This window comes from Medicago truncatula, chromosome 3 (genome assembly GCF_003473485.1).
Source record: "Medicago truncatula cultivar Jemalong A17 chromosome 3, MtrunA17r5.0-ANR, whole genome shotgun sequence".
NCBI lineage: Eukaryota > Viridiplantae > Streptophyta > Magnoliopsida > Fabales > Fabaceae > Medicago > Medicago truncatula.
In genome coordinates, this window is record NC_053044.1 from 48,982,490 (window position 1) to 49,005,672 (window position 23,183).

At 33.2% G+C, this 23,183-nt stretch overlaps 2 protein-coding genes across 4 annotated transcripts; both read left to right on the forward strand.

Moving 5' to 3' along the window:
* The first annotated feature begins 4,865 nt into the window (after nt 1–4,865).
* On the forward strand, nt 4,866–8,475 carry LOC11429706 (uncharacterized). Its single transcript, XM_003602772.4, has 5 exons — nt 4,866–5,186; nt 5,380–5,628; nt 6,351–6,429; nt 7,869–7,956; nt 8,054–8,475. Exons 1-5 carry the CDS (start codon nt 4,950–4,952, stop codon nt 8,115–8,117), a joined length of 717 nt encoding a protein of 238 aa, XP_003602820.2. The 5' UTR covers nt 4,866–4,949; the 3' UTR covers nt 8,118–8,475.
* Nucleotides 8,476–11,577: 3,102 nt separating this feature from the next.
* On the forward strand, nt 11,578–22,374 carry LOC11429707 (F-box protein At1g78280). 3 transcript variants are annotated; one of them, XM_003602774.4, is made up of 16 exons: nt 11,580–11,933; nt 12,516–12,626; nt 12,723–12,781; nt 12,904–13,046; nt 13,678–13,875; nt 14,004–14,203; nt 15,378–15,477; nt 15,613–16,188; nt 16,277–16,399; nt 17,113–17,193; nt 17,265–17,596; nt 17,719–17,976; nt 18,348–18,432; nt 18,533–18,743; nt 20,189–20,357; nt 21,907–22,374. In XM_003602774.4, the coding sequence occupies exons 1-16, from the start codon at nt 11,785–11,787 to the stop codon at nt 22,043–22,045; spliced, it is 2,934 nt and encodes a 977-aa protein (XP_003602822.2). In that variant the 5' UTR covers nt 11,580–11,784; the 3' UTR covers nt 22,046–22,374. The 3 variants fall into 3 exon arrangements, with proteins under 3 accessions (XP_024635253.1, XP_003602822.2, XP_039687677.1); XM_024779485.2 differs by lacking the exon at nt 20,189–20,357 and having other exon boundaries at nt 11,578–11,933; nt 21,907–22,116; XM_039831743.1 differs by lacking the exons at nt 11,580–11,933; nt 12,516–12,626; nt 12,723–12,781 and having other exon boundaries at nt 12,903–13,027.
* The last annotated feature ends 809 nt before the right edge of the window (nt 22,375–23,183 follow it).

Consider the following 23,183-nt stretch of genomic DNA (forward strand, 5'->3'; position numbering starts at 1 on the left):
GATCATAGTTCAGGATGAGTTTTTAATTTCCGATGGAGAGAGATGATGGAAGATAGTTGGCAAAATAATGTAGTGTTGAGAGTCTATGATAACATAATGTTCTTTACTTGATTTAGTGGTTAAAATTAACTTTCCCATAGCGGGAAACTTTTATGCTTTCCTATGTTAAATGCCACCACGTAAGCCAAGTCCAATAGTTTTGAATCCAATAGCAACTAAATGTTCAAAATACACATATAACAAAACACTCATGGATTATGTCCTGGACGGGCTAGACGCCCAATCACACCAAGCCATGTGGATCACCGCACTGTAACGTGTCCCCTCATCTGCATCGTCCACGTGACTTCCAATGGGGGACCAATCAACTTTATTTCTCATTTAAACTTGAGCGATGAATTTTCAGGGTATTTGCCTATTTATTTTTATTTTTTTGAAAACTCGGTATCCGATCAAGAATCGACTAATCCGAGGGGACCAATCCCACCGCCCACTTGCGGGGGGCCCGTTTAAAGCCAGAGCAAGCTCTGTATGGACTTAGCCCATCGAAATTGGCTCCAGAGGGAATCGAACCTGAGACCTCTGGAGGAGCAAACTCCAAGATCCCAAGCCAACCACTAGGCCAACCCCAAATGGGTTGGTAGTTGCCTATTTAATCCTAATTAATCAATGGCTTAATGCTCTTTTGGTCTCTTAAGTATTTAATTGATATCGCTTTTGTAACGCCCTATTTTTTTTTTTTTTATTGAGTTTAGATGTCTTTTTATAATTTAGACTATTTATTTTGATGAGTGATATTTTGTTATATTATATGTTGGTATTTATTAGTAGAAATATATATGTTATTTGGTGTAGAAATATATATGTTATTTGGTGTAGAAGTATATTTGTTATCTGGTGTAGAAATATATATGTTATCTGGTGTAAAAATATATTTCTTATTTGGTGTAGAAATATATATGTTATAGAAATATATTTGTTATAGAGATATATTTGTTATAGAAATATTTTATATTATATATATATATATATATATATATATATATATATATATATATATATATATTAAAATAGAATATTGAGGTGTGAGGGGCAGATTTGGAAATAAGATAAAATAAGTAGGTTAAAGATTTATATAAAAGGGAGAGTTAGAATTGGAAAATAAGGATTACGTGAAACCTGTTTTTGGAGAAAAAGGGAGAAAACCAAGAGAAGAGAGAAGTCAGAGAAGAAAGAATCTTGTGAGAAAAGGAGCAATCTTGTAGAGTCCGATCATCTAATTTAAGGTAAGATGGGACTAACATTTAATAATTCTAAGTATATGATTCTGAAAATTGAATTTAACAGGTTGTGGGTTGTAGTTTTGGGAATTTGCGAAATTAGGGTTAGAAGTTGTAATTGGTTGATTAGATGATAGAAACCCGTCGAATTAATGAACAAACAGTGTTCAGACCTTAGATTGTTCACAGTACAATGATTAGAACCTGTTTTGGGGTTGGGTTGATGAAAATTAGGATTTTCGCTTGAAAAGTCGGTGTCTAAACGTTTTTGCAAATAGGGGATTATGTGAGGTTTGGAAATCAATTTTTTTTGGGTGGTTGGAACTTGAATTTTTCTGTAGATTATGATAGGGCCAAGTGTCAGGAACATGTAGGTGAAAACGGTATCGAAAACAGATTAACGGTTTGATTTTTATGAGCGAAAACGTGAGGGTTGAAAATATGATGTTGTCTAGAGATGCTGGAAAAATCGTGCCACGATGGGAGACCAACGTGCCACGATTCTGTCACACTAGAAACCTTAAAAATGCAATTTTCTCCACTCCAATTGCTTCTAAACTTCTTCCTAAGTATAGGGACTTTATCCTAGCCATCTAGAGATGTTTTTAGAAAAGAAATAACTTGTATAAAGGGTCTAATGAGTTCGTGAGTTGGTCTTTGGGGTAGGAATGAAAGTTGTTCATAATTATATTGTGTTTCAGTGAGTCTGAATTAAATGATTAAGTAGTTGTTAATTTGAGTTACATATATTTATGTGGAAAATGTATGATATAAAAGATAATGTTGTTATACCATTCAAGTTGTTATTATTAATGATGTTATGTTGTGAAGTTGTTGTATGTTATTGTCTCTGCTGTTATTGATTATTTAATCATTAAGTTGCATATGTAGGTCAAAGTTGTCAAGTCGTAAGTAGTTGTTCCAAGATTTTGGAGTCATATGAGTTGTTGAAGTTGTCTAAGTTGTAAGTTGCTGAGTCCATGCATACTCATTGGAAGTTGAGGGCTTGATGCCCTATGAGCTTCTGCTCTTTAAGTTGAGGGCTTGATGCTCTGTGAGTATAATAATACTCTATATGTTGAGGGCTTGATGCCTTGTGAGTGTATTTATGCTCTTTATGTTGAGGGCTTGACGCCCTGGTTGGTACCACATGCATGATTAAGAAGTTGTAGTTGCATTGTCGAGTTGAAGTCGTTGATGTCGCATTGTCGTTGTCGTTAAGTTGTCATTTATCAATGAGTTGTTAATGAAGAACTATGTGAAGTATTAATATTTATTAATCGTTGTTTATTTTGTTATATGATGATGTTATGATGTGATGTTTATATTATAATATGATGATGTTATGATGTGATGATTATGTTGTTATATGACGATGTTTACGATGTGATGTTTATGTTGTTATATGATGATGTTTATGATGTGATGATTATGTTGTTATATGATGTGAAGCCCGGATACGAGATACGATACTGCACCGATACGCCGATACGGAAAAATTTCAAAAATAAAGATACGATACGGCTGGAATACGTTAATAAAAAAAAATTATATAATTAAATGTACAATATAATTATAACCATTTTTTTAATATGCAAATATATTAACAAACACAAGAAACCAGACTCGTAGCACATTAACATAAATATAAATAATATTGACGATTAAGAGGGTGGTCATTAGTCAATTACATACGCAATATATACAAAAAGAGCACCATCAGTGCTATACATCAATGCTACACTATATCCAAAAGGAACTTGTTAGTGCTATATTATATCAATCCAAAAAAGAAGCACTATATCCAAAAAAGAACACATCAGTACTAAGAGTTAACACTAACAAGTAACTAACATTTACATCTCCTCTCCTCCATTCCCATCATCAAGATACAAATCAGCTTCCAAATCAAGTTCATCCAAAGACAACTCTGCTAACTCAATTCCAACATCATCAAGCGGTTCATGCGCATCTCCACCAATGTCTTACATTCTTGATTGTCCTTTCTTATATCCATCTTCTTTCCTTGACAAGAGTCAAAGATTAGTATGCACATAAACCAAATCTTCTACCCTTTTTGGATCCATTTTGTTTCTTTTCAAAGAATGGATAAAAGAGAAAGTACCCCAATTTCTCTCACAACATGAGGAAGAACAAGGTTGCACAAGAAGCTTTAAACCCTAATTTCTCGACGGTGGCCAAAGTGTGGTGTGGTGTGACTCGTACTGGCACCAAAGAAAGATAAAGGAAATGTATATATATTATAGTAATATAATATTTTTATTCTTATTTTTTACAAACAAAAAACAGAAATCAAAATAATATAAAGAACACAAGTATCCGTGCGTATCGAGACGTATCGGATAATTATTTTTTTTAAAAATAAAATTTAATATTTGGATACTCTTCGGATACGTATCGGGAAGTATCGGGCAGGTATCGATGCAGGATTCGCAGGAGATTCAAATGTATATGATGTGATGAATATGATATTAATGACGACTAGAAATTGATTGATATTTTAATGAAGTAATATATGAAGAATTATTATTATTAATTGATGAGGTTTGAGTTGTTAAATGCATTTGATGAATTAAATGCTTATTATTATTGAATGTGAAATCTCACATCTTCTGCTTGGAAATGTTACCCTCACAATTGGGTAACTTGCAGGTAATCAAGATTAGTTGTGAAGTGAGTCGACTCTCTCACGTGTCATCGTCTTAGGGTCGCTTTGATACGTAACGGGATGAGAATTTTGTTGTTGCTTTCTGTTCCTTACGTATTATTTTATGAAGTTTTATGAACACGTTGTTGGAATAATTTTATGAGATTTTACATTAAGGCGTTTGTGCCAAGGTTGTTTTAAACGTTGAAATAATTTCCGTTGCGAAGTAATAAATGATATGATGTTTAAGTTGGACAATAAATAGTGAATTTATTCCGTTTATTATTTTTTGAAAAGATGTGTGACATTCCGTTTATATTGAATTACTCTGATTTATATGTGAAATTTTCAAGTTGGGAAAAACGGGGTGTTAGAGCTTTGGTCCCTTAACTAAAAAAAAAGATTGTTTGAGTACTTTAAGTTGTTTTTTAGTCTCGTTTTGGTCCCTTCTGTTAAGTTTCTGTTAGATTTAATAAAAAACGTTAAGTGTGGACACATGTCACCTTCTCACTCTGATAATTTTTTTTTAATTTTTTTTTTTACAAAAAAAAATATTTTTTAATATATATATTTTATTTTTTTGTAAAAAAATTCTCAAAACCAATGACAAAAGGACACGTGTCACGTTGTCATTGACTTTGGGACTTTTTAAATTATATATATATATATATAATATATATATTATAAGAATATTATTTTTTTTGTAAAAAAAAAATCTCAGAGCCAATGACAAAGTGGCACGTGTCCAGAAGTTAATTTTTTTTTTTTTTAAACCCTAACGGAAACCTAACAAAAGGGACTAAAACAAGATTAAAAAAAACTAAATAGTTAAACAATATTTTTTATAGTTAATGGACCAAAGCAATAACAACTAAATAGGAAAAAATAACATTTCAGCCTAAATCAATTGCAGCAAAACCCTTTGCTTTTTACTTATTGCCCCCTTTTACTCGGAACCCAAACTAAACCCTCCACCCTCGGTGCGCAACCAGGAAGCAAACATGTCGAACTCCGGCGACGCAAATGCAGCAGCACAAGAGCAAGAACAAGAATGGGCGACGATGGCTCAAGCATGGCTGTGCTCCTTCCCGGAGCCCAAGGAAGTGACCATGGCGGAGGTTGAAGCTTGGATCGACTCTAACCTCTCTTCTCTCCCTGAGGGTATCCAATCCATGCCTCGCCCAGATCTTTGCCATAGACTCATCTCCATTCAAAATTGCATGAGACTCCCTAATCAGGTCACTATTTCATTCTATTTTCAATTCTAATTATTCATACTTGTTTCTCTAGCACCGACACCTCTGATGGAAGATATTTCTTTCAACTAATCATAACTAACTTTATAATATGCGATTAATTAACTTTTTAAAGTTTTACTGTTGTCTGTATCCGTGTGCGTCGTAGATAATCATTCATTTCATTCTTATGCAGGAAAAGGAAGGAAATAATGTTGATGTTCCTCATGCACGATTTCAACGCACTGATCAATGGCTTCCTGTGTATGCTTGGTTAGAAACATTAAACAAGGACGAGGTAGTTAAGTCTAAGGAAATTTCTGAGTGGTTAGAGCAGAACCCTGATATCCAAGAACAGTTATGCTCCAGGCATACTCGTTATCACTTGATGCATTATGTCAAAAAATGCCATTTCAAAATATTGAAAAGAAGACAAAAGGGGAAGGTATAGCTTTATTTTTCGCTTTTGTTCTGATTCTTAAGTTCAATCGATAGTGATGAATAATGATCTAGCATGCCATTGTAAACATATCCATATAAACATCAAAACCATATTTATAATCGAGTGTGCCTTCAACTTGTATCTCCCCTGGTATTTAGCAGAATGCTGTGATTATTTCTCGCTCTCTCTTAGGAGTCTGTTTGGATCGACTTATTTATGTTAGTGACATAACCATCTGTGAGACTATTTGGGAGAACTTATGGAAACAACTTATAACATCAATAATCTGATTTCAACTTATTTTCATAAACTCTCCAGTATAGCTTATGAAAACATCTTACAACAGCTTATACAATAACAACAAAGCCTTATCCCACTAAATTGGGTCGGCTTACAATAGCTTATACTTTATATAAAAACTATTTGACTTTAATTTATTTTTTGTTATAGAAATAGCTTCTACATATACGCTTACATGATAAATGCTTATGCATTTATTTTTTGTTATAGAAATAGTTTCTACATATACGCTTACATGATAAATGCTTATGCTATAGCCTATAAGTGCTTATTAAGTTGTTCATCAAAACATGATCTAAGTTTAAAGCAAACACACACCCATACAGCATCAAGGCCAGTTTTATATTATAGATTATCCAAGATATTTGTCTGCTTTACATTGCATCGTATATATTAACATTATTGTTACACCTTTACTTGGACAGGGTTTAGAGCTGCCTGGCAAAGAGTTGTCATTAAAAGTTCAGAAAGATGTGCCAATGAAACGCCCAGCCCCACTTCCAAGTATGCTTTATTCATCTTACCTTCTAAAATTTTACATGGTAGTGTATAGAAGAACGATTTTCAGTTTCACTTCTCCAAGGTTGCACATTTCTGTGAATTAGCTGCAATGTGGGAGCACATTATTTGAAACTATTTTATGGGAAATGGAAGGGAATATAAAGATTATATTATCAGAACTTCTTTTAGATTAATACATTTGTAAATTACCATGTGTAATCAATCTAATTTTGTGCACGTATTATCAATTGAACTTTCTTTCTAATAACTCGTGGTTTGAGCTACTTTGTCATGTACAATTTCTATGTTTTTGTTACTCTCCTGTGGCATTTCCAGCCTTCTGTTTAAGTCTGTGAAGTGCTGTGGGGTACTGTTCTTTGGTTTTTGGTTTGTTCCTTGTCTGGGGTAAAATCTGGATGGATTATTTGTTTAAGATTTAGTTATACTTTTGTGATGAGTAACTATTGTTAACATCTCTATCATATGACATATTTTCCCCTTGTTTATGTGCATTGGATTTTTTTCTCAAGTTCCTGTTATTTGGACAGATATGCTGCCTGCAATTTTGCGCTATTCTATGCAAGTAGTTATTTACACATGTCCATATAGTAAATCACTTATGTACAATTTAAGTTTCAGAATTTATTCTTCCATGCTACTCTTACATTTAGTCTATCTCCGAAGAAGTTGAACAAAAGTTGCTCGTCTCTATTTTCTGGACTGGTGAAGTAAATAGCATATTCCTAAGTTTCTGAGATTCCCTCAGTATCATGATTACTGATGTTATTCCCAAGTGAAATGCTTAGTAAACATGTTTGGTTAGTATTTAATAATTTTGGGGAATGTTATTTCAAATTCAAAAGAGAGAAATAATGTGATTGAAAGAAGTGTATGTTGAAGATAACGAGTTGCAGGATATTCCTACTTGCTACCATTTACATACCCATGTAAAGGAACACACCTATGTCAATTACTTTAAAATAAAAAAGGCTCAATTTTTTTTCTTCTAAACTTTTACCAAAATGGGAATATCATGTATTGCCAATTTCACTTTTCCAGGAATATTTGCGTGGCTAAAAGCATTAACAATTGTTATTTCTATTACGGTAAACTATATAAAAAAGTTATTACATGTATTTACTTATATTTCATACTTAATGAAAGAAGCAATAAACTATTCAAAAAGTTCAGAAATTTCTGTTATTTTAATGTACTTGTTTCTGAATTTTAATTTCAGTTTCGATCGTTCCACCGTGTTTTGAGTAATATATCTCTTATTCTGTAAATGTAAGCCGTTTAGAAAATTGTGTTTTGAATCACACTGGCTCCATGGGTGTTAGGTTAATGTTGTCACTGGTACTTTGTAATTATAGGTTTAGTTTAATGCTGTTACCAGTACTTCATAATGATATTTTATGTTTTTTCCCCTGTAAAATTTGCAGGTACTCCTGTAATCAATCTTCCCAGAGTTCCCAAAGATAGTGATTTGTTCTTGGCCAAAAAAAATGAAGCCTATCAAAAATATCAGATGTAAGTGAATTAACAGATTATTTCTATATTGCACCTTAGGAACTAGAAGTTCATCAGTTAACATACTTCAGTTTTCTTTACATTGATTTGGTTTCAGTTTACTTGAGTTGGAGAAGCTGTTTTCCCCAATATTCTCGAAGCTTCCTATCACAAACCAGTAAGGCGATGTTGAAAACATCAACTATTTCCTGATTCGGCCCCACTCCAGAGGTACCCTTGTGTTGATTCATCTTCTCATGGTTTCTGTTCAATGAAGCAGTGTTGTCTCTCCTAAACGTTCACATTAGAGGGTAATGATTCTCATTAGAGGGACGTAGCACATAGTTTTTTTTTTTTTTTTAAATCTAGAAAGTAGTGTAGTGAATTACTTTTATGATCATATAGCTATTGAGTTTGATTATGATACACATTCAGTGTAGAAAGTTTTATACTTTTAGCACATCATAACCAAAATATTGTGCGACTTTGGTACTAGTCAGGATTAAAGTAAGTTTTTAATAATTTGATGCTTATGATTAATTAACAGTGTATAACCCTTTTACACCGTCGATGTGTATGAATTAAACCCAAACCTATTACACCTTCTTCGAAAATCATTAATCTGAGCTGGTCCAAAGATTCCATGTTATGATTAATGAAACATTTTAATGATTTCTGTAAAGGGATGAATACATGAAACTAGTTAGGTTTAAAGTTACCCTCAACAGCACGTGGTATTATCGTCAATTCTGGAGTCCTACCCTTCTGGTTAGCAAGGATGACTTGATTGAACTACCGATTGAATTATTTCTCGCATCATAATCCTTTTTGTCTTACGCCAATAAATTCATGTCATTACATCATATATAATGTTACAAATACAAGTCTTGAATTTTGTTTTCTATCGGGACTCTTCCCCTCCCTTGCATACAAAAAAAATACAACTAGAAATAAGATGAAATGTAGCGCGAGGAGAGTTGGAAGCCTTAGCTAGAACAAGAGCACCACCAGTTTCGCTAAACACCTGGAGAATCAATGCTGAAATTGTTGTTCAATAAAAAATGAACAAGATAATCCTGGATTTCATTGTTGTCTACATTCTGATAATGTTAACTTCCCCAAACCTGGCCTTTGCACGTAAAGTTGATTTTTTCAAAATTTTAAATACACTGACCAAAATATCTTCATTGTGAACAAGCTAAATCTGCGGACATGGTAGTGATCCCAACAACTCAAATACTCACACTGTAGTGATTAATCAGTTATCTTGATCAATCCAGGTCCATGAAAATAGAATACATAATACACCGTTAGTATATTTTTTTTAGGGGAATACACCGTTAGTATTTAAAAATAAGATTAATATCTATGTATCGTTTGAGGTATATTAACTTCTATGGTACACCCAATATATTTGAGTGTACCGGTACTCCTGTTTCATAATTTTATAAATTAACGATCATTTTTTATGTAATAAATAGCTATTTTCAATATTTATATTTTATAGAACATTATTTCATAAGAAAAAACATCATTTCATTGTTTATAAGAATTATAGTAATTTTTTTTACATATTATCATAAAAAATAATGAATGTTCTCGATTATGAGTGATAAAAATTCAAAAAATAGTAATTTTATTTTGTTGACATTTTTTATGAATAAGATTTAGTTATTATAATTATAAATGATAAAAAATAATATTTTTCTTCAAAAAATAACTTATTTAACTATTAATTTAAAGAGTGGGTGTACCATAGAATTTGCCATATAAGTTTGGTGTTATTCCCTCTATTTGAATTTGAGTGTTTAAGGTTTCTCCATTTCAATTTTAGTGTTTAAGGTTGTTTTACATAAAGACAAAAACATTAATAAATGATTTAAAAGAGTGAAATGATTTTATTGAATTATTCTCATTAAATATTGGAGAATTAATTGTTATTTTTATAAAGGGTTAATTATGTTTTTGGTCCCTACATTTTACGCGATTTTAAGAATAGTCCCTACATTTCAATAAATGTTTTTAAAATCCCTACATTTTTCATTCGTTAGTGCAATTGGTCCCTGCCATCAGTGTCATGTTGATGAAACACAAGCCATCATAACAAGTTCAACCCCACCCCACCAAATCTCCACCACAACACCTTCCACACCCGCAACAGCAAGCACTTTCAACGATAACATCATTGCTTTCGGCCTCCAAATCTTCCCCTCTAAACCAACATATTTCACTAGAAATGTGACGAACAACGGCGATCCGCATCTACGACGCTGCGGAGAAAGATCGTGGTGAAGTTCCCTGCCGTTTTCCGGGGAGATTGAACCGCCAACATTGGCATCACGTTAGAAATTTGACAACAGGGACTATTTACGCTAACGGAGAAAAAATGTAGGGATTTTAAAAACATTTATTGAAATGTAGGGACTATTCTTAAAATCGCGTAAAATGTAGGGACCAAAAACATATTTAACCCTTTTATAAATGCATTGTGAATTATAATTTAATGGCTTAGGGAACACCCTATTTACTTGAGAAAATATTGGAGAAAAAACTTAATGTCGTATTTAAAAATAAGGCAAAATTATACCTTTAGTCCCTTAACTTAATTTCAGGCAACAGTTTGGTCCTTTATCTTTTTTTTATTTCAATTTGGTCATTTTTGTCCATTTTTATATGAATTTTTAAGCTTAAAATTCATGATTTTATTTTCTTATGGTCCTTCAGTCTTCAAATCTATGATCCTCGTCTATGTTTGCATAAAAATATTAGATTTGAAGCTTGAAAATGTATATGAAATTGGACAAAAAGGACCAAATTGAAATGGAAAAAAGATAAAGGACCAAATTATTACCTGTAAGTAAGTTAAGGGACTAAAAATGTAATTTTAGTGATACTTAATATGTTTTTATTTTCTTAAAGCAACAATCAATATATCAATATAAAATGACACTTAATATGATCAGACCTCTATAAAAATAAGCATAATTCAAGTATTTATAACCAACTTCTATAGATCTTCTAAATCTCATCGTCGATGACATCTTCGATGACATCTTCGACGCTTGAATGTCTAGGTGTTCAATTAACTTTGACACTGCCATCTTCTTGTAAAAATATGAATATGAAATAATTTATATTTAAATAAAGATATGTGAAAATGAATTTAACAATAAATTTTAGATAAAAACTATATTTAGAGATTCATTTAGGGGGACCATCACAAAATATATTCCTATTTTGTGATAAACCTTTAAATCAGAACTTCAAATAATAATGAATTTTTTTTGCCCCTAATTTTTTATTTCTCCTTAAAAAATAATTAGTTTTTTTGTTTGTGAAAGAACTAAGTATTAAAATTAAGTGTTAAATATGTTTTCAGTTCGTACAAAAAATATAACCTTTAAGTTTAATCCTTAAAATATTTAATTCAATTTTAATCTTTATTTACATTTTATAGACTATAAAAAAAAATTAAAATAGAGACTACTCTTACAATTACAGTTTTTTTAACAAGTTACAATTACAGTGTTATAAATAACTTTTTTTTTTTCTTTCTAATTAGTGAGATTACAATAAAATATTTTACAATTACATATTTGCTCGGATTAATTAGTGAGATTACAACAAAATATTTTACAATCAATTTGGTGCAAGAGGAATCGAATCACTTTTGTCTATGTGATGGAGGTGGCGTAGGAATAACGGAAACTTCTCACACGGACAGAAAGCGCTTAAGAAAAGAAAAACGGGTTAAGATGCCAGGAATGTATATATTCATTCATTCTGCGCAATATCGAAGAGGCGACTGATTGAAATCGAAAGCAAAATCGAAGTTCCATTTTAGATTTGATGGATTCTCAACAAGCTCACACTCACATTCAGAGAGATCGCAGAATAGACGCTCTTGGCGATCTTCGAGTTCTTCCCGATGAAATCCTCTGCTCAATTCTCGAACGACTCACTCCTCAAGATGCTGCTCGCGTTGCTTGCGTTAGCAGGTAATTCCTTCATCGTTTGGTTTCATATTTCAATATCGATTTGATAAGGAATCTGATTGCACTGTTTCATTCAATTTTACTTTGGCTTTTGTTTTGATTCATCGCATTAATCACTGGAACCTGTTTATGGCAATAGTATAAATGATTCCGTTTGAATTTTGAATTTCTTATATGAGCGTCATTGAGGATTGATTATGGTCCTGTTTGGATAAATAGCTTTATTTGCAAGCATTAACACTTATCACCATAAGAGCTTATGTATAAACTATTTCTATTACAAAAGATAGCACAAGGTTAAATTATTTTCGTATAAGCTATAGTTTATTTTCATAAGCTATCTTGGATAACTTATGAGAATAACCTGAAAACAGCTTATGAACATGTCATAAGCTGTTTTCATAAGTTCTTCTAAACAGTCTTACAAGTGTTTATACCATTAAATAAGCTCAAATAAGTCAATCCAAACAGGCTCTTAGAAACTTTGCTTTTGCTATTATAATTTTATTAACCACGACGTAGCTCTTGAGCACTTTAGCTGTTATAAATGACGGTTAATTTTTTTCTTCATTTATTTATTGGCAGTGTGATGTATATACTATCCAACGAAGAACCACTATGGATGACTCTATGCCTAAGAGGAGCATCTGGTTTTCTTCAATACAAAGGCTCTTGGAAGAAAACTGCTCTCAATAAGTATGATGTCGCTCACTCTCTCAATGTACAATTGCCTATTTTATACATTTTTTTATTTAATGTTAACATATTTGGAATCGGGTATTTTGAATGCAGTTTGAATCTTTCGGAGAAGTACAAAGAGTGCCATAGACAGCAGCCTTTACATTTTGATGGTAAAAACTCTGATATCATAAGGATCTGATCTGTCCTATATTTTTTCAGGAAACTTTTTGCTGTATGGAGTTAAAAAGTCACAAGGCTTTTGTATACACCACTGATGTTAACCTTCCTGCAGGATTCAACTCTTTGTTTTTGTATCGGAGATTATACCGGTGTCATACCACATTGGATACATTTTATACAGAGGGTGGTAATGTGGAAAGAATAAATGACATCTCATTGAAGGACTTCAGCAACAAGTATGACATGAAGAAACCGGTACAGAGATTTAAAGAATTTAGTAGTAAACCCGCATAAATTTTTCCCCTTCTGTTGGTTCTGTTTCAGTGTCAACCATTAATTTTGAGCTGTCTTCCTGGAGAAAAGAAAATATCCCGAGCTCTATTTTCCATTGTTTATTTTGCTAGAACTTTTGTGAAAGAAATTAATGCTGTGGCAATACACATTTTTATGTGATAGAAAATATCTCTTTTTTAAAAGTCAATACACTTAAAAAATGATCAGTTTACGAGGCCAGTGTGTTGACTTTTAAAACGTGGATGATAATGAAGATTGTGTTCAAAAGCATGTGTTGATAGTATTTTTCTTTTGAAAAAGTGGAATCATTGTTATTTTTTTTCTCATTATATATATAGTTGTCTACATATTTTGCTCTTGATCTCTGAAGCATTTGGGTAGCTGTAGTGTTTTTTTTTCCAGCTTTTTCTTGTAAAGATGGAAAATGAGAGATGTGAATTAATTATTTTTATAACTACAACCGTCCTTTGTGTATTTGGGATAATAGTTGATGTTGCGTTTTAGATATCTTGGAATTTATCAATTTTGAACCATCAAACATTGGTGGTTTTCGTTTTGTTGAAATGTAATTTTGATGGATCACACCTCTCAGGTCATGCTTAATGGACTGGCGGATGCATGGCCTGCCAGGCAGAAATGGACAACTGATCAGCTGCTACAAAACTATGGAGACGTTGCATTTAAAATTTCTCAAAGGAGTTCCAAAAAGGTCTCCATGAAGTTCAAGGATTATGTCTCATACATGGAAGTTCAACACGATGAAGACCCATTGTATATTTTTGACGAAAAGGTGCTTGCGTTGAGATATTCCCGTTTCAATAATGCTCTTCCCTGTCTCCCCGCACTACTCCTTTCACTTTTTCTTGTTTTCAAATTTGAGATTTTGGGAGTTCTTTTAACTTTTAATTTAACAAACAGTTTGGCGAACATGCCCCTAGCTTATTGAAGGATTACTGTGTACCTCATCTTTTTCAAGAAGACCTCTTTGATATCTTAGATACAGATAAACGACCATCCTATAGGTGGCTTATAATTGGACCACAGAGATCTGGTGCGTCTTGGCATGTTGATCCAGCTCTTACAAGTGCATGGAATACTCTTCTTTCTGGCCGTAAAAGGTAAAAAAATAAGATGCTCAACATGAATTTTTTATCTGCATTATGGTTTTGAATCATGTAGCCTGGACCATGACTGTTTACATGGTAGCTGAGGAAACCATGTGCATCGTTATTTTTACTTCAAGCCTTAAACATAATTAGTTGGCTACTTGGTTCTTCTAGCTTATTACTGCTCTTTTCTTTTTCTAGTTACAATTAGGCTCCCAAAACATAAGGAAGGGGATAGGGAGAGGTGGATAAAATATGAGCATTGAGACATCACTAGGGATCTAACTTGGCATCAGGTGTTTTTTTCCCCATTGGGAAGCTAGGTGCCTTTAGGCTGCAAGTCAATTGGCTCGTCCATGCAAAGATGTTGTTCTGTTTACAAGTTTCACTTTTGATTTTGACTGCTGATGCAACGTAAACTAGCTCACCATTTTATGCTTTTAATGATTCAAAGCAAAATTTTCTCTCTGGAATTAGTAAGATTGTAGGAATTAGGATTGAAATAGCTTTTGCGAAGTATGATTAGCCACTTTTAGACTGAGAGTGCTAATATCTTGTTAGGACTAGTTTTGTAAAAAATTATATAGACAAATATTAAAAGGATTCCTAAAACAAAGACTCTTGAATCCTCTGTAGACATTTAACTATTTTCAGGCTTCTGCGTCTTCGATGGGAGTAGATAGGAGTTAGAAATAAAAATGCACAAAGGACAAGAAGTCGCCAAGTATTATCAAATTCAACTAGATACAAACAAATATGCTTAATTATGCAGTAGTAGTACGGAGTAGTGGCTACATTTGAACAGAAAATAATCTACCACCCGTGAATAGGCCGGGAGGTCATCCTTCACTCTTGTCATGTCAAAAATTATTGTCCAAATCAACACATTCTATTAGCAATTTATTGAAACATTAACACTAGGACCAGGTTTGCTTAATTGGAAAAATGAGTGGACTTGATTTGAGCAAGTGAAACTGCATGGACCAAAATTAACACATTCTTAAAACTACAATGACCAGAAGTGTATTTAACTATTTAACTTAAATTAGAGTTCTTGTTCTTTAATGATTCTACAACTAATAACTTGAATTTTTTGTAATTTGGTACATGGATTTTCTGTGTTAGTGCTTGATTATTTTCCAAATAATTAATGCTCAAGAGGTATGATTTGCTTAATGTTTGATAGGTGGGCATTATATCCTCCTGGAAAAGTGCCTTTAGGTGTGACGGTACATGTTAATGAAGAAGATGGCGATGTCAGTATTGAGACTCCTTCATCACTGCAGGTTCTACAGTCTTGCAATTTGAGCGATTTACATATCCTCTTTTGGGTTTAAGTAATTATTGCCATTAGGATGCCAAGTTCATTGTGTCTATCTGTTGAATTTTTTATTATTAATTACATATATGTTTGCTTACAGTGGTGGTTAGATTTTTATCCTCTTCTTGCTGACGAAGACAAGCCAATTGAATGTACACAACTACCTGGAGAGACAATTTATGTTCCGAGTGGATGGTGGCACTGCATTTTAAATTTGGAAACAACTATTGCAGTCACGCAGAATTTTGTGAATTCTAATAACTTCGAATTTGTATGTTTGGATATGGCACCTGGTTATCGTCATAAAGGAGTCTGCCGTGTAGGTTTGCTTGCTCTTGAAGAAGATGATTATGAAAATGTCATACAGAACATGTCATGTAATGAAGAAAACTTAAGTTACTCTGATTTGTCAAGGAAAGAGAAAAGATCCAAAACTCTGAAAGATGTAGATGATCTATGTTTAGAAAGAAATATAAGTGGTGCGTCCAGAAGCTATAATTTATGGAAAGGTGGATTTTCTTATGATATAAATTTCTTATCCATGTTTTTGGATAAGGATAGAGACCACTACAATTTTGAGTGGAGCTCGGGCAACAGCATTGGTCAACGGGAACTAAGAGAATGGTTATCCAAGCTTTGGATTCAAAAACCAGATATGAGAGATCTAATATGGAAGGTAATTTTGTTTCTAAAGTAATGCATTCTGTGTTCACAAAGGAAGTATATTATCTGATTTTGACTTCTTTCTGTTTATACATGTCCAGGGAGCATGTATTGCACTAAATGCCGGCAAGTGGGTAGAATGCCTGTCAAAAATTTGTGCCTTCAACAACTTGCCCCCTCCCACAGATGACGAAAGGCTTCCTGTTGGTTCGGGTAGCAATCCTGTGAGTTTTTATCTATGTAGTTAATTATTTTTACTCTTTGTATTTTTTGAGAAGCTTGCAGTGCATCAAAATTTCAAATGCTTCATATAAAATAATTGGTCCTAGGTGTCCCAAACAATATTGATGACTGCTTCAAAATTAGAATATAATTCAGTGGATCATTTAGAAAATTAGAAGGATTTTCTGGTTGAATCAAAATTCCGATGTTTTACTTAAAGTCTTTCCCATGTAAGAAACAAATTCTCATCCTCAGCATGTCCTCCCTTACTGTACTTTATCAATATTTTGGACCTGTATTTGGAGACTAATTACAACAGTCTTAGGATCTAAAAACTAGTTTTCATTTCAAGATACCTTTCCATATTGAATTGAGAATAGAACAGGTTACCTTTGGTGGAACTGGAAATCTGTATAGTATCTTTATGCCTTTGTAATATTAATCATACAAAGGAGCCGGGGGCAGCAATTAGTAAAACATGATGGCTTGTTTTTAAAATTTGTCTTCAAGCAGTAGGATTCATTCTGAAATTATCTCGTTGGTGCTTACCATAACTTGGCATGATATGCTATCTATTTACTTAGCCATGTTTCTTATGATTCTGCTATTGAATTCTGACATGAGATTGGTTTGCGGTACTGGTATAGTCATTCATTATCTTGTAGAGTACTTGTATAAAGTCTCTAACTAGGAACATTTTCCATTCTGTAAATAGGTTTATCTAGTGGGGAACTATGTTGTTAAGATTTTTGTCGAAGAAGGACTGGAAGCATCGCTTTATGGTTTAGGCACAGAGGTACTTGATTGGTATTCTATTTTCATTCCATCTTCTGTACATATCTAACTTTCATATTGTATCTCTTACAGTTAGAGTTTTATAGTCTGCTGCTTGAAGCCAACTCCCCTCTCAGGAAACATATTCCTAGTGTTATGGCCAGTGGGGTTGTTTATCTTGAAGACGGATCCTATACCAATTTAAGTTGGGATGGAAAAGGAGTTCCCAGTGTCATTTTGAAGAGCAATATTATCACAGAGAAATGCAATGTGGATGGTTTCCCGTTTGGGGTATGGGGCAAGCAATTGTTTGAGTATAGGAATGCTGGGGTTCCGGTGGACGGATCAGTTAGTTTAGCTGGTAACTCAAGTTTATGGCCATATTTGATAATTAAGCGATGCGAAGGGAATATGTTTGCAGACTTGTAAGTGTTGTCCTTGTGGTTTATAAATAATTTCATCATACAGCATAGCAATTCAAATTTCCTACTTCTGCAAGCTACACAACTCTCTTAATATTTTAGAGTTTGTTTTCATTATTTTGCAGAAGAGACAGACTATCGTGGGAAGATAAAACAAACTTGGCCTCCTTCCTGGGGGAGCAAATGCGCCACCTTCATCTTTTGCCACATCCACCTTTAAATAATTCATTTATATCTGATATTGAACGTGAATTAAACTGGTCTGAGGTGAATGGTTGCATTGCAAATGTTAATTGTAAATCAAACAATGCAGCAGAATGGGGAATCTTCACCAGAATCTTAAAAAAGAAGAGGAAGGATGTCTCAAGCCGTTTGACCAAGTGGTACACTTAGTTCTATTGAGCTCTCCAATTTCTTGATAAACAGGATAGTTCAAGAATGAGAGAGGGGTTATCATGCATAAAATTTAAAATCTAATGATCTTCTTATCATTTTAAGTTTGAAGTTTCAAAGTTTTATGGCTTTTCCTGATTAAAGGAAGTGCTACTTTTGGCAGTTGTGTTTTCAATTGTTTATAAACTCTCTTTTGACTTTGGCTCACTTAGATTATATTTTATCCATGCATGATAAATGTATTCCATTTTTGGTTTTGCCTTGGTGCTTCTGTTGCATGCTAGTTTCTATGGTGAATCTTCGCATTAGTCATTTTTATTTGTATGGAGGGCCTCTGATGCTTCGTACTAAAACTTTGTAGGGGAGATCCAATTCCTAGCAAACTGATTGAGAAAATCGATGTATATCTACCATCTGATTTATCTAAGCTGCTAAATATAAATGAGGTTTCTTCTAAATTCACTCTTTCATCCCAACATATATTTTTTTTTCCCACTGGATATGCTAGATTAAGTTTGGTTTTTGTCAACTTCTATTTTACTTCAGAATTTCTCAAGTGGCGCTTCTAAACAATGCTCTTGGATACACACTGACATTATGGATGATAATATTTACATGGAACCATCATCAATTTGCTCTACCTCCAGTGGGAATACAGAAGATGCTGCCGAGGGGGACAATGGTTTATTGAGTGACCACGTTGGAGTGAAATCCTGGTGCCCTAGTTACCTCCTTGATTTCAGTGATCTTTCTCTGGGTCAGTACTTTTTCTTTTCTACCTGTTTCATAAATTTACATCCAATTCCAGTAATACCCGTCTTTATTAGAAATGGCTTACATTGGAATGTTGTCATGGCATGGTATCATAATTTATCAAGGGCTTTCAGTATCTGCAAGATTTTATTAGTTATCCGTAGAGTTGAGCTGTGTTTTCTTTAAAGAAGAGCAAGGCTTGTGTTATTGACCCCGACATGTAGGGTTTAATTTTCCTATGATCATCACTTCACTTCCTTTCTTTCTCCACCATTTTTATGATTTTCAGCCAAATGATGTTCTGCATGTAATTGTAATATTGCAGTTTCATCCTTTACAATTCACTTGCTTAATTTTTGTTATGAAGTCATTGTTGGCCTTGTGATGCATATTGACAGCAGCCCACTCATTAAGAAAGTGTATGTGAGTAGAAATAAAAAGGGTATTGTAAGTAATAACTACCTCAAGAAAACAATTTAGTTAGTTATAAGAATATGCTATAAATAGGATAAAAGGGAATTTGTGGGGACGGGTGTTAAGATTGGAAATAACGGATGATTGAGTAGCTCTCAAATTCCTCAAGATTGTACTTTTGCGTGTCTGTCACATTGATCAAGATCTATCAATAAATCATTGTTTTCTCTGTGTGAATTATCTCTTTTCAGCTCCAGTTCTCAACTGGTAATAGTTCATGAAAAGACAGAAATCACAGAAATATTTTGGGAAAAATGTAACCACTAATTGACTTCAAAAACTACTGGTTCATCATTGTTTTGGGAAAATTGTTTCTGGTTTAGGAATCATCATCAACCCTTTGTTTGCCTATGATGTTTAAAGAGTGTTTGATGAGTAGCCACTAATTGACTTCAAAAACTACTGGTCCAGTATTCCATAGTTTGCTAATGATATTTGATAGTAGACCACTCATTAAGAGAGTGTATGTGAGGAGAAATAAAAAGGGTATTGTAAGATCTATCTAACAGGATACAAATTCTGTTAGTTATAAGATGTTATAAATTGGTGAAAGGGGAACTAGTGGGGAAAGGTGTTGAGATTGGACATGTGGACTGTGGAGAGTTGAGGAACTCTGGATTCAGCCTCAAGATTTACCTTTTCATCTGTGTCACATTAACCAAGACCCATTAAGAAAACATTCTTTCTCTATATTTATATGTGTGGTATTTTCATACTCATTTGTTTTAACCTTTTTGAAACCGAGTAGTGATTTGTCTGCCTCCTGAACTTTTAGTCCTTGCTTTACTTCCATCTGTTGATCTCTCAAATCTATTTATAACCAACTGCAAAATAATTCATAAGTGACTCAATTTTGTCTAGAGCACCTTAGACTCCACTCAAAGATATTTTTGAAACATATTATTGCCGTGAAAGAAATGCAATGTTTTCCTATTTGGGTGTTATATTAGCCGACTTTTTTCATTTATTTTGCAGGTGATCCTATTTTTGACTTGATACCAATTTATTTGGATGTGTTTAGAGGCGATTCATATCTTCTTAAGCAATTTTTAGAAAGTTACAAACTTCCTTTTTCTGGCAACATATCAAAGTACGAGTCAACAGAGGGTGGTCTAAAGTTTGGTCGACTTTCATATGTTGCTATGTAAGTGACTCTCAATATAATTCTCTTCATTAATCAAGTATTTCAATTTGAATTTATGGATTTAATTTATATATGAAGTAATATACCTATAACCCTGATAAGGTTGCAGACCAAAACCCACTTAGGTCCATTCTCTGGAAAGTCCATTCTAGGAAACTTAGGTCTTAGTTTTATTAATTTTAGAAACTGCTATTTGCAGTTGATTTGTTTAAATAACTGTAAAGTGACAGCTTATGAAATATTATTATTATTGCTGCTGTTGTTGTTGTTGTTTTCGTATCTATTAGTGGGGTACCTTTCAGGGACAGTTATATGAGGTATTTAGCAGTTTTATGAACAGAGATAATCTTTTAAGGAGTGGCAGAACACTGGAACAGCAAGATATTGCTTTAATAATATGTACTTTGGTGTTGTTTAATGTCATTATCTTCTACTTAATTAGTGTTCTATCATACGCCAGGGAAATAGTCATGCTTATTGCTCTCCCAATTAGGTAGTAGTAGTTGAGAAGATTGATATACACTAGGAAATCAGTCATGTTATTATCTTCTCTACTTAAATTAGAGTCCCACCTTGTTTTGTGATTGTTTGTATAACTCGTAAAATTATTGATTTATAATTGAAACTAAGTTTCTATAGATGCTGGTCAATGTTGTCGAGAATCCGCATCTGCTAGAGATATGGTCAAATGAGTCCTTGTAGCACTTGAGCAATCTTCGCCCCTTGAGCTAACTTTTGTGGTTGATTAAGCCTTATAGATTAAATTCTAATATGATATTCGAGTTTATTCTAGATCTGTTATTGGGCCAACCATATTTGTCTCCGCTCTTAGCGCTCTAGATGTCCAGTTCTAACTTCTAAGCATGATAAGGTATTGTTAATGGACTTTGTCCATATGTCTAATCCTAGGAAGTATGTGCGTGTTGAGATTCCAAATCAACTAGAGGTATGACCAAAGTACACCTTATAAGGTTGTGCAATGCTCATCTATTGAACTAACTTTTGGGATTGAGTTTAGGCAGAAAGCTCAAATTCTAAGAAATGGATTCTAATTCCTGTTTACAAATGATTATCGCATCTGATTTTGCTCAAGCAACAAAGACTTTAATCTACATGCATATGAAGTTATTAGTTGCCTTGATTATGAAATTGAAAATAAACTGATCTTTGAATGGTTGAGGTTTACTGACTTTTCTTGTGGCCAATTTGGTTATCTGTTAATGTTCGGATTAATGTAATGACATTAATTGTTAATTTTTGGGTTGTTTGATAGGATGAAGTAGAATTTAATTGAATACCTCTATTCCATGCTATTTAACTTCATACCTTAAAACCATATCCTTTTATTCAATTCCATTTCACCCGTCATTAGATATCCAATATTGCCTAAATATTGTTTAATGTGAATTATACATTATAGTTAGACGAACAATCTTTTGTGCCCATACAAACAAAAATGTTTGCCTTGTTCCCCTGACTTTCAGGCTTTCACGGATTATGCGGTTATTGATGTAACTCCTTTTGATTTCTTTATTGTTTTTCATTGTAGGTGTTATTGTATTTTGCATGACGATAATGTCTTGGGAGCTATTTTTAGCATATGGGACAAACTGAGATCATCAGAGTCATGGGAAGAAGTTGAGATGACAGTGTGGGGAGAGTTGAACAATTACAAAGGCTTTCTTTGACCATTTGCTGCATTTAAATATTTCCGGAGCCTGAATGCATGATCGAGCCCAAGTGATAATACATTTTTATTTTTATACATACATGTTTAATTTATCTGATAGGAGAAGAAAAAGAGAATATTTATCTAGAAAAGACAAAATTTTAACATTATTGTTTTTTAAATAATTATATTCTCTTTAGTTTTGTAATAAAGTGTATCTGCTTGCAGTTGTGAAGATATAACATTTTTTTCCTTGGCTTAAATTAACCGTAAATCTAAAAAAAAAATATTGTGTAATTCAAAATTATATTATATAATATATAAATATGTCCCGATCGGTTACCTATATTGGTTGAGACGGCCTTGGATATGCATTCCTTATTTTCTCAGAGCCTTTTTTTTTTTTGGTCAGGTAGCCTAGTGGCTAGAGCTCACACAATTTAATTGTGGAGAAGTGGAGTGTCCGGGGTTCGAATCCCGGCCCCTACATATAAAATGCGATATCCCTACCAACTGAGCTAAGCTCACGGGGATTCTTAGAGCCTATTATTGGATTAGAAAATGTATTTTTTTTTTTTTGAACAGGCTGGATTAGAAAATGTTGTATGGTATGAGATGAAAAAACAAACAAACATTAGAAATACATGGCTTTGTATGTTAAAGTACATCATAAATAAGTTAGAAATCCAAGCTCGGACATTTACAACTGGTACATGAAGTTGTATTAGGTTGAAGTGCGTTAGAAATAACACATAACACTAAAGTTCACAAAATTCAAGTGTAGAAGGAGTGTTGTTCTTCCTTTTAAAATTAAAGTTCACAGAAGAATTTCAAGTATACAATTGTGTAGAAGGAGTGTTGTTCGGAGCACTCAAATCCAGGAGCTGCTACTCAAACCCTTGTTGTTTTATTAAAGAGGTGTGTTTTCAACTAACACAGCAAAACTGTTATGCAAATTTTGTTTGCATGAACTGTGATTTGTGACACCATCTCAATGACAGTGCACAACAAGAGGTGTTTTTTGTAACCTACAACCATATTTCCTTTGCTTGGATAATTTTAGAATTTTTTGCTTGCATTGATGGTTTTATATCTTTGATTCCCAATTGGAGGACAACACAAGGATTCAGATAATTATGTACGATGATACAGTATAA

Coding starts and splice junctions, on each gene's coding strand:
- LOC11429706 (XM_003602772.4), top strand. CDS start 4,950: ATGTCGAACTCCGGCGACGCAAATGCAGCAGCACAAGAGCAAGAACAA. Junction 6,430..7,868: donor ACGCCCAGCCCCACTTCCAA/GTATGCTTTATT, acceptor TAAAATTTGCAG/GTACTCCTGTAATCAATCTT. Junction 7,957..8,053: donor GCCTATCAAAAATATCAGAT/GTAAGTGAATTA, acceptor ATTTGGTTTCAG/TTTACTTGAGTTGGAGAAGC.
- LOC11429707 (XM_003602774.4), top strand. CDS start 11,785: ATGGATTCTCAACAAGCTCACACTCACATTCAGAGAGATCGCAGAATA. Junction 16,189..16,276: donor TGAGAGATCTAATATGGAAG/GTAATTTTGTTT, acceptor ATACATGTCCAG/GGAGCATGTATTGCACTAAA. Junction 16,400..17,112: donor TTGGTTCGGGTAGCAATCCT/GTGAGTTTTTAT, acceptor TTCTGTAAATAG/GTTTATCTAGTGGGGAACTA.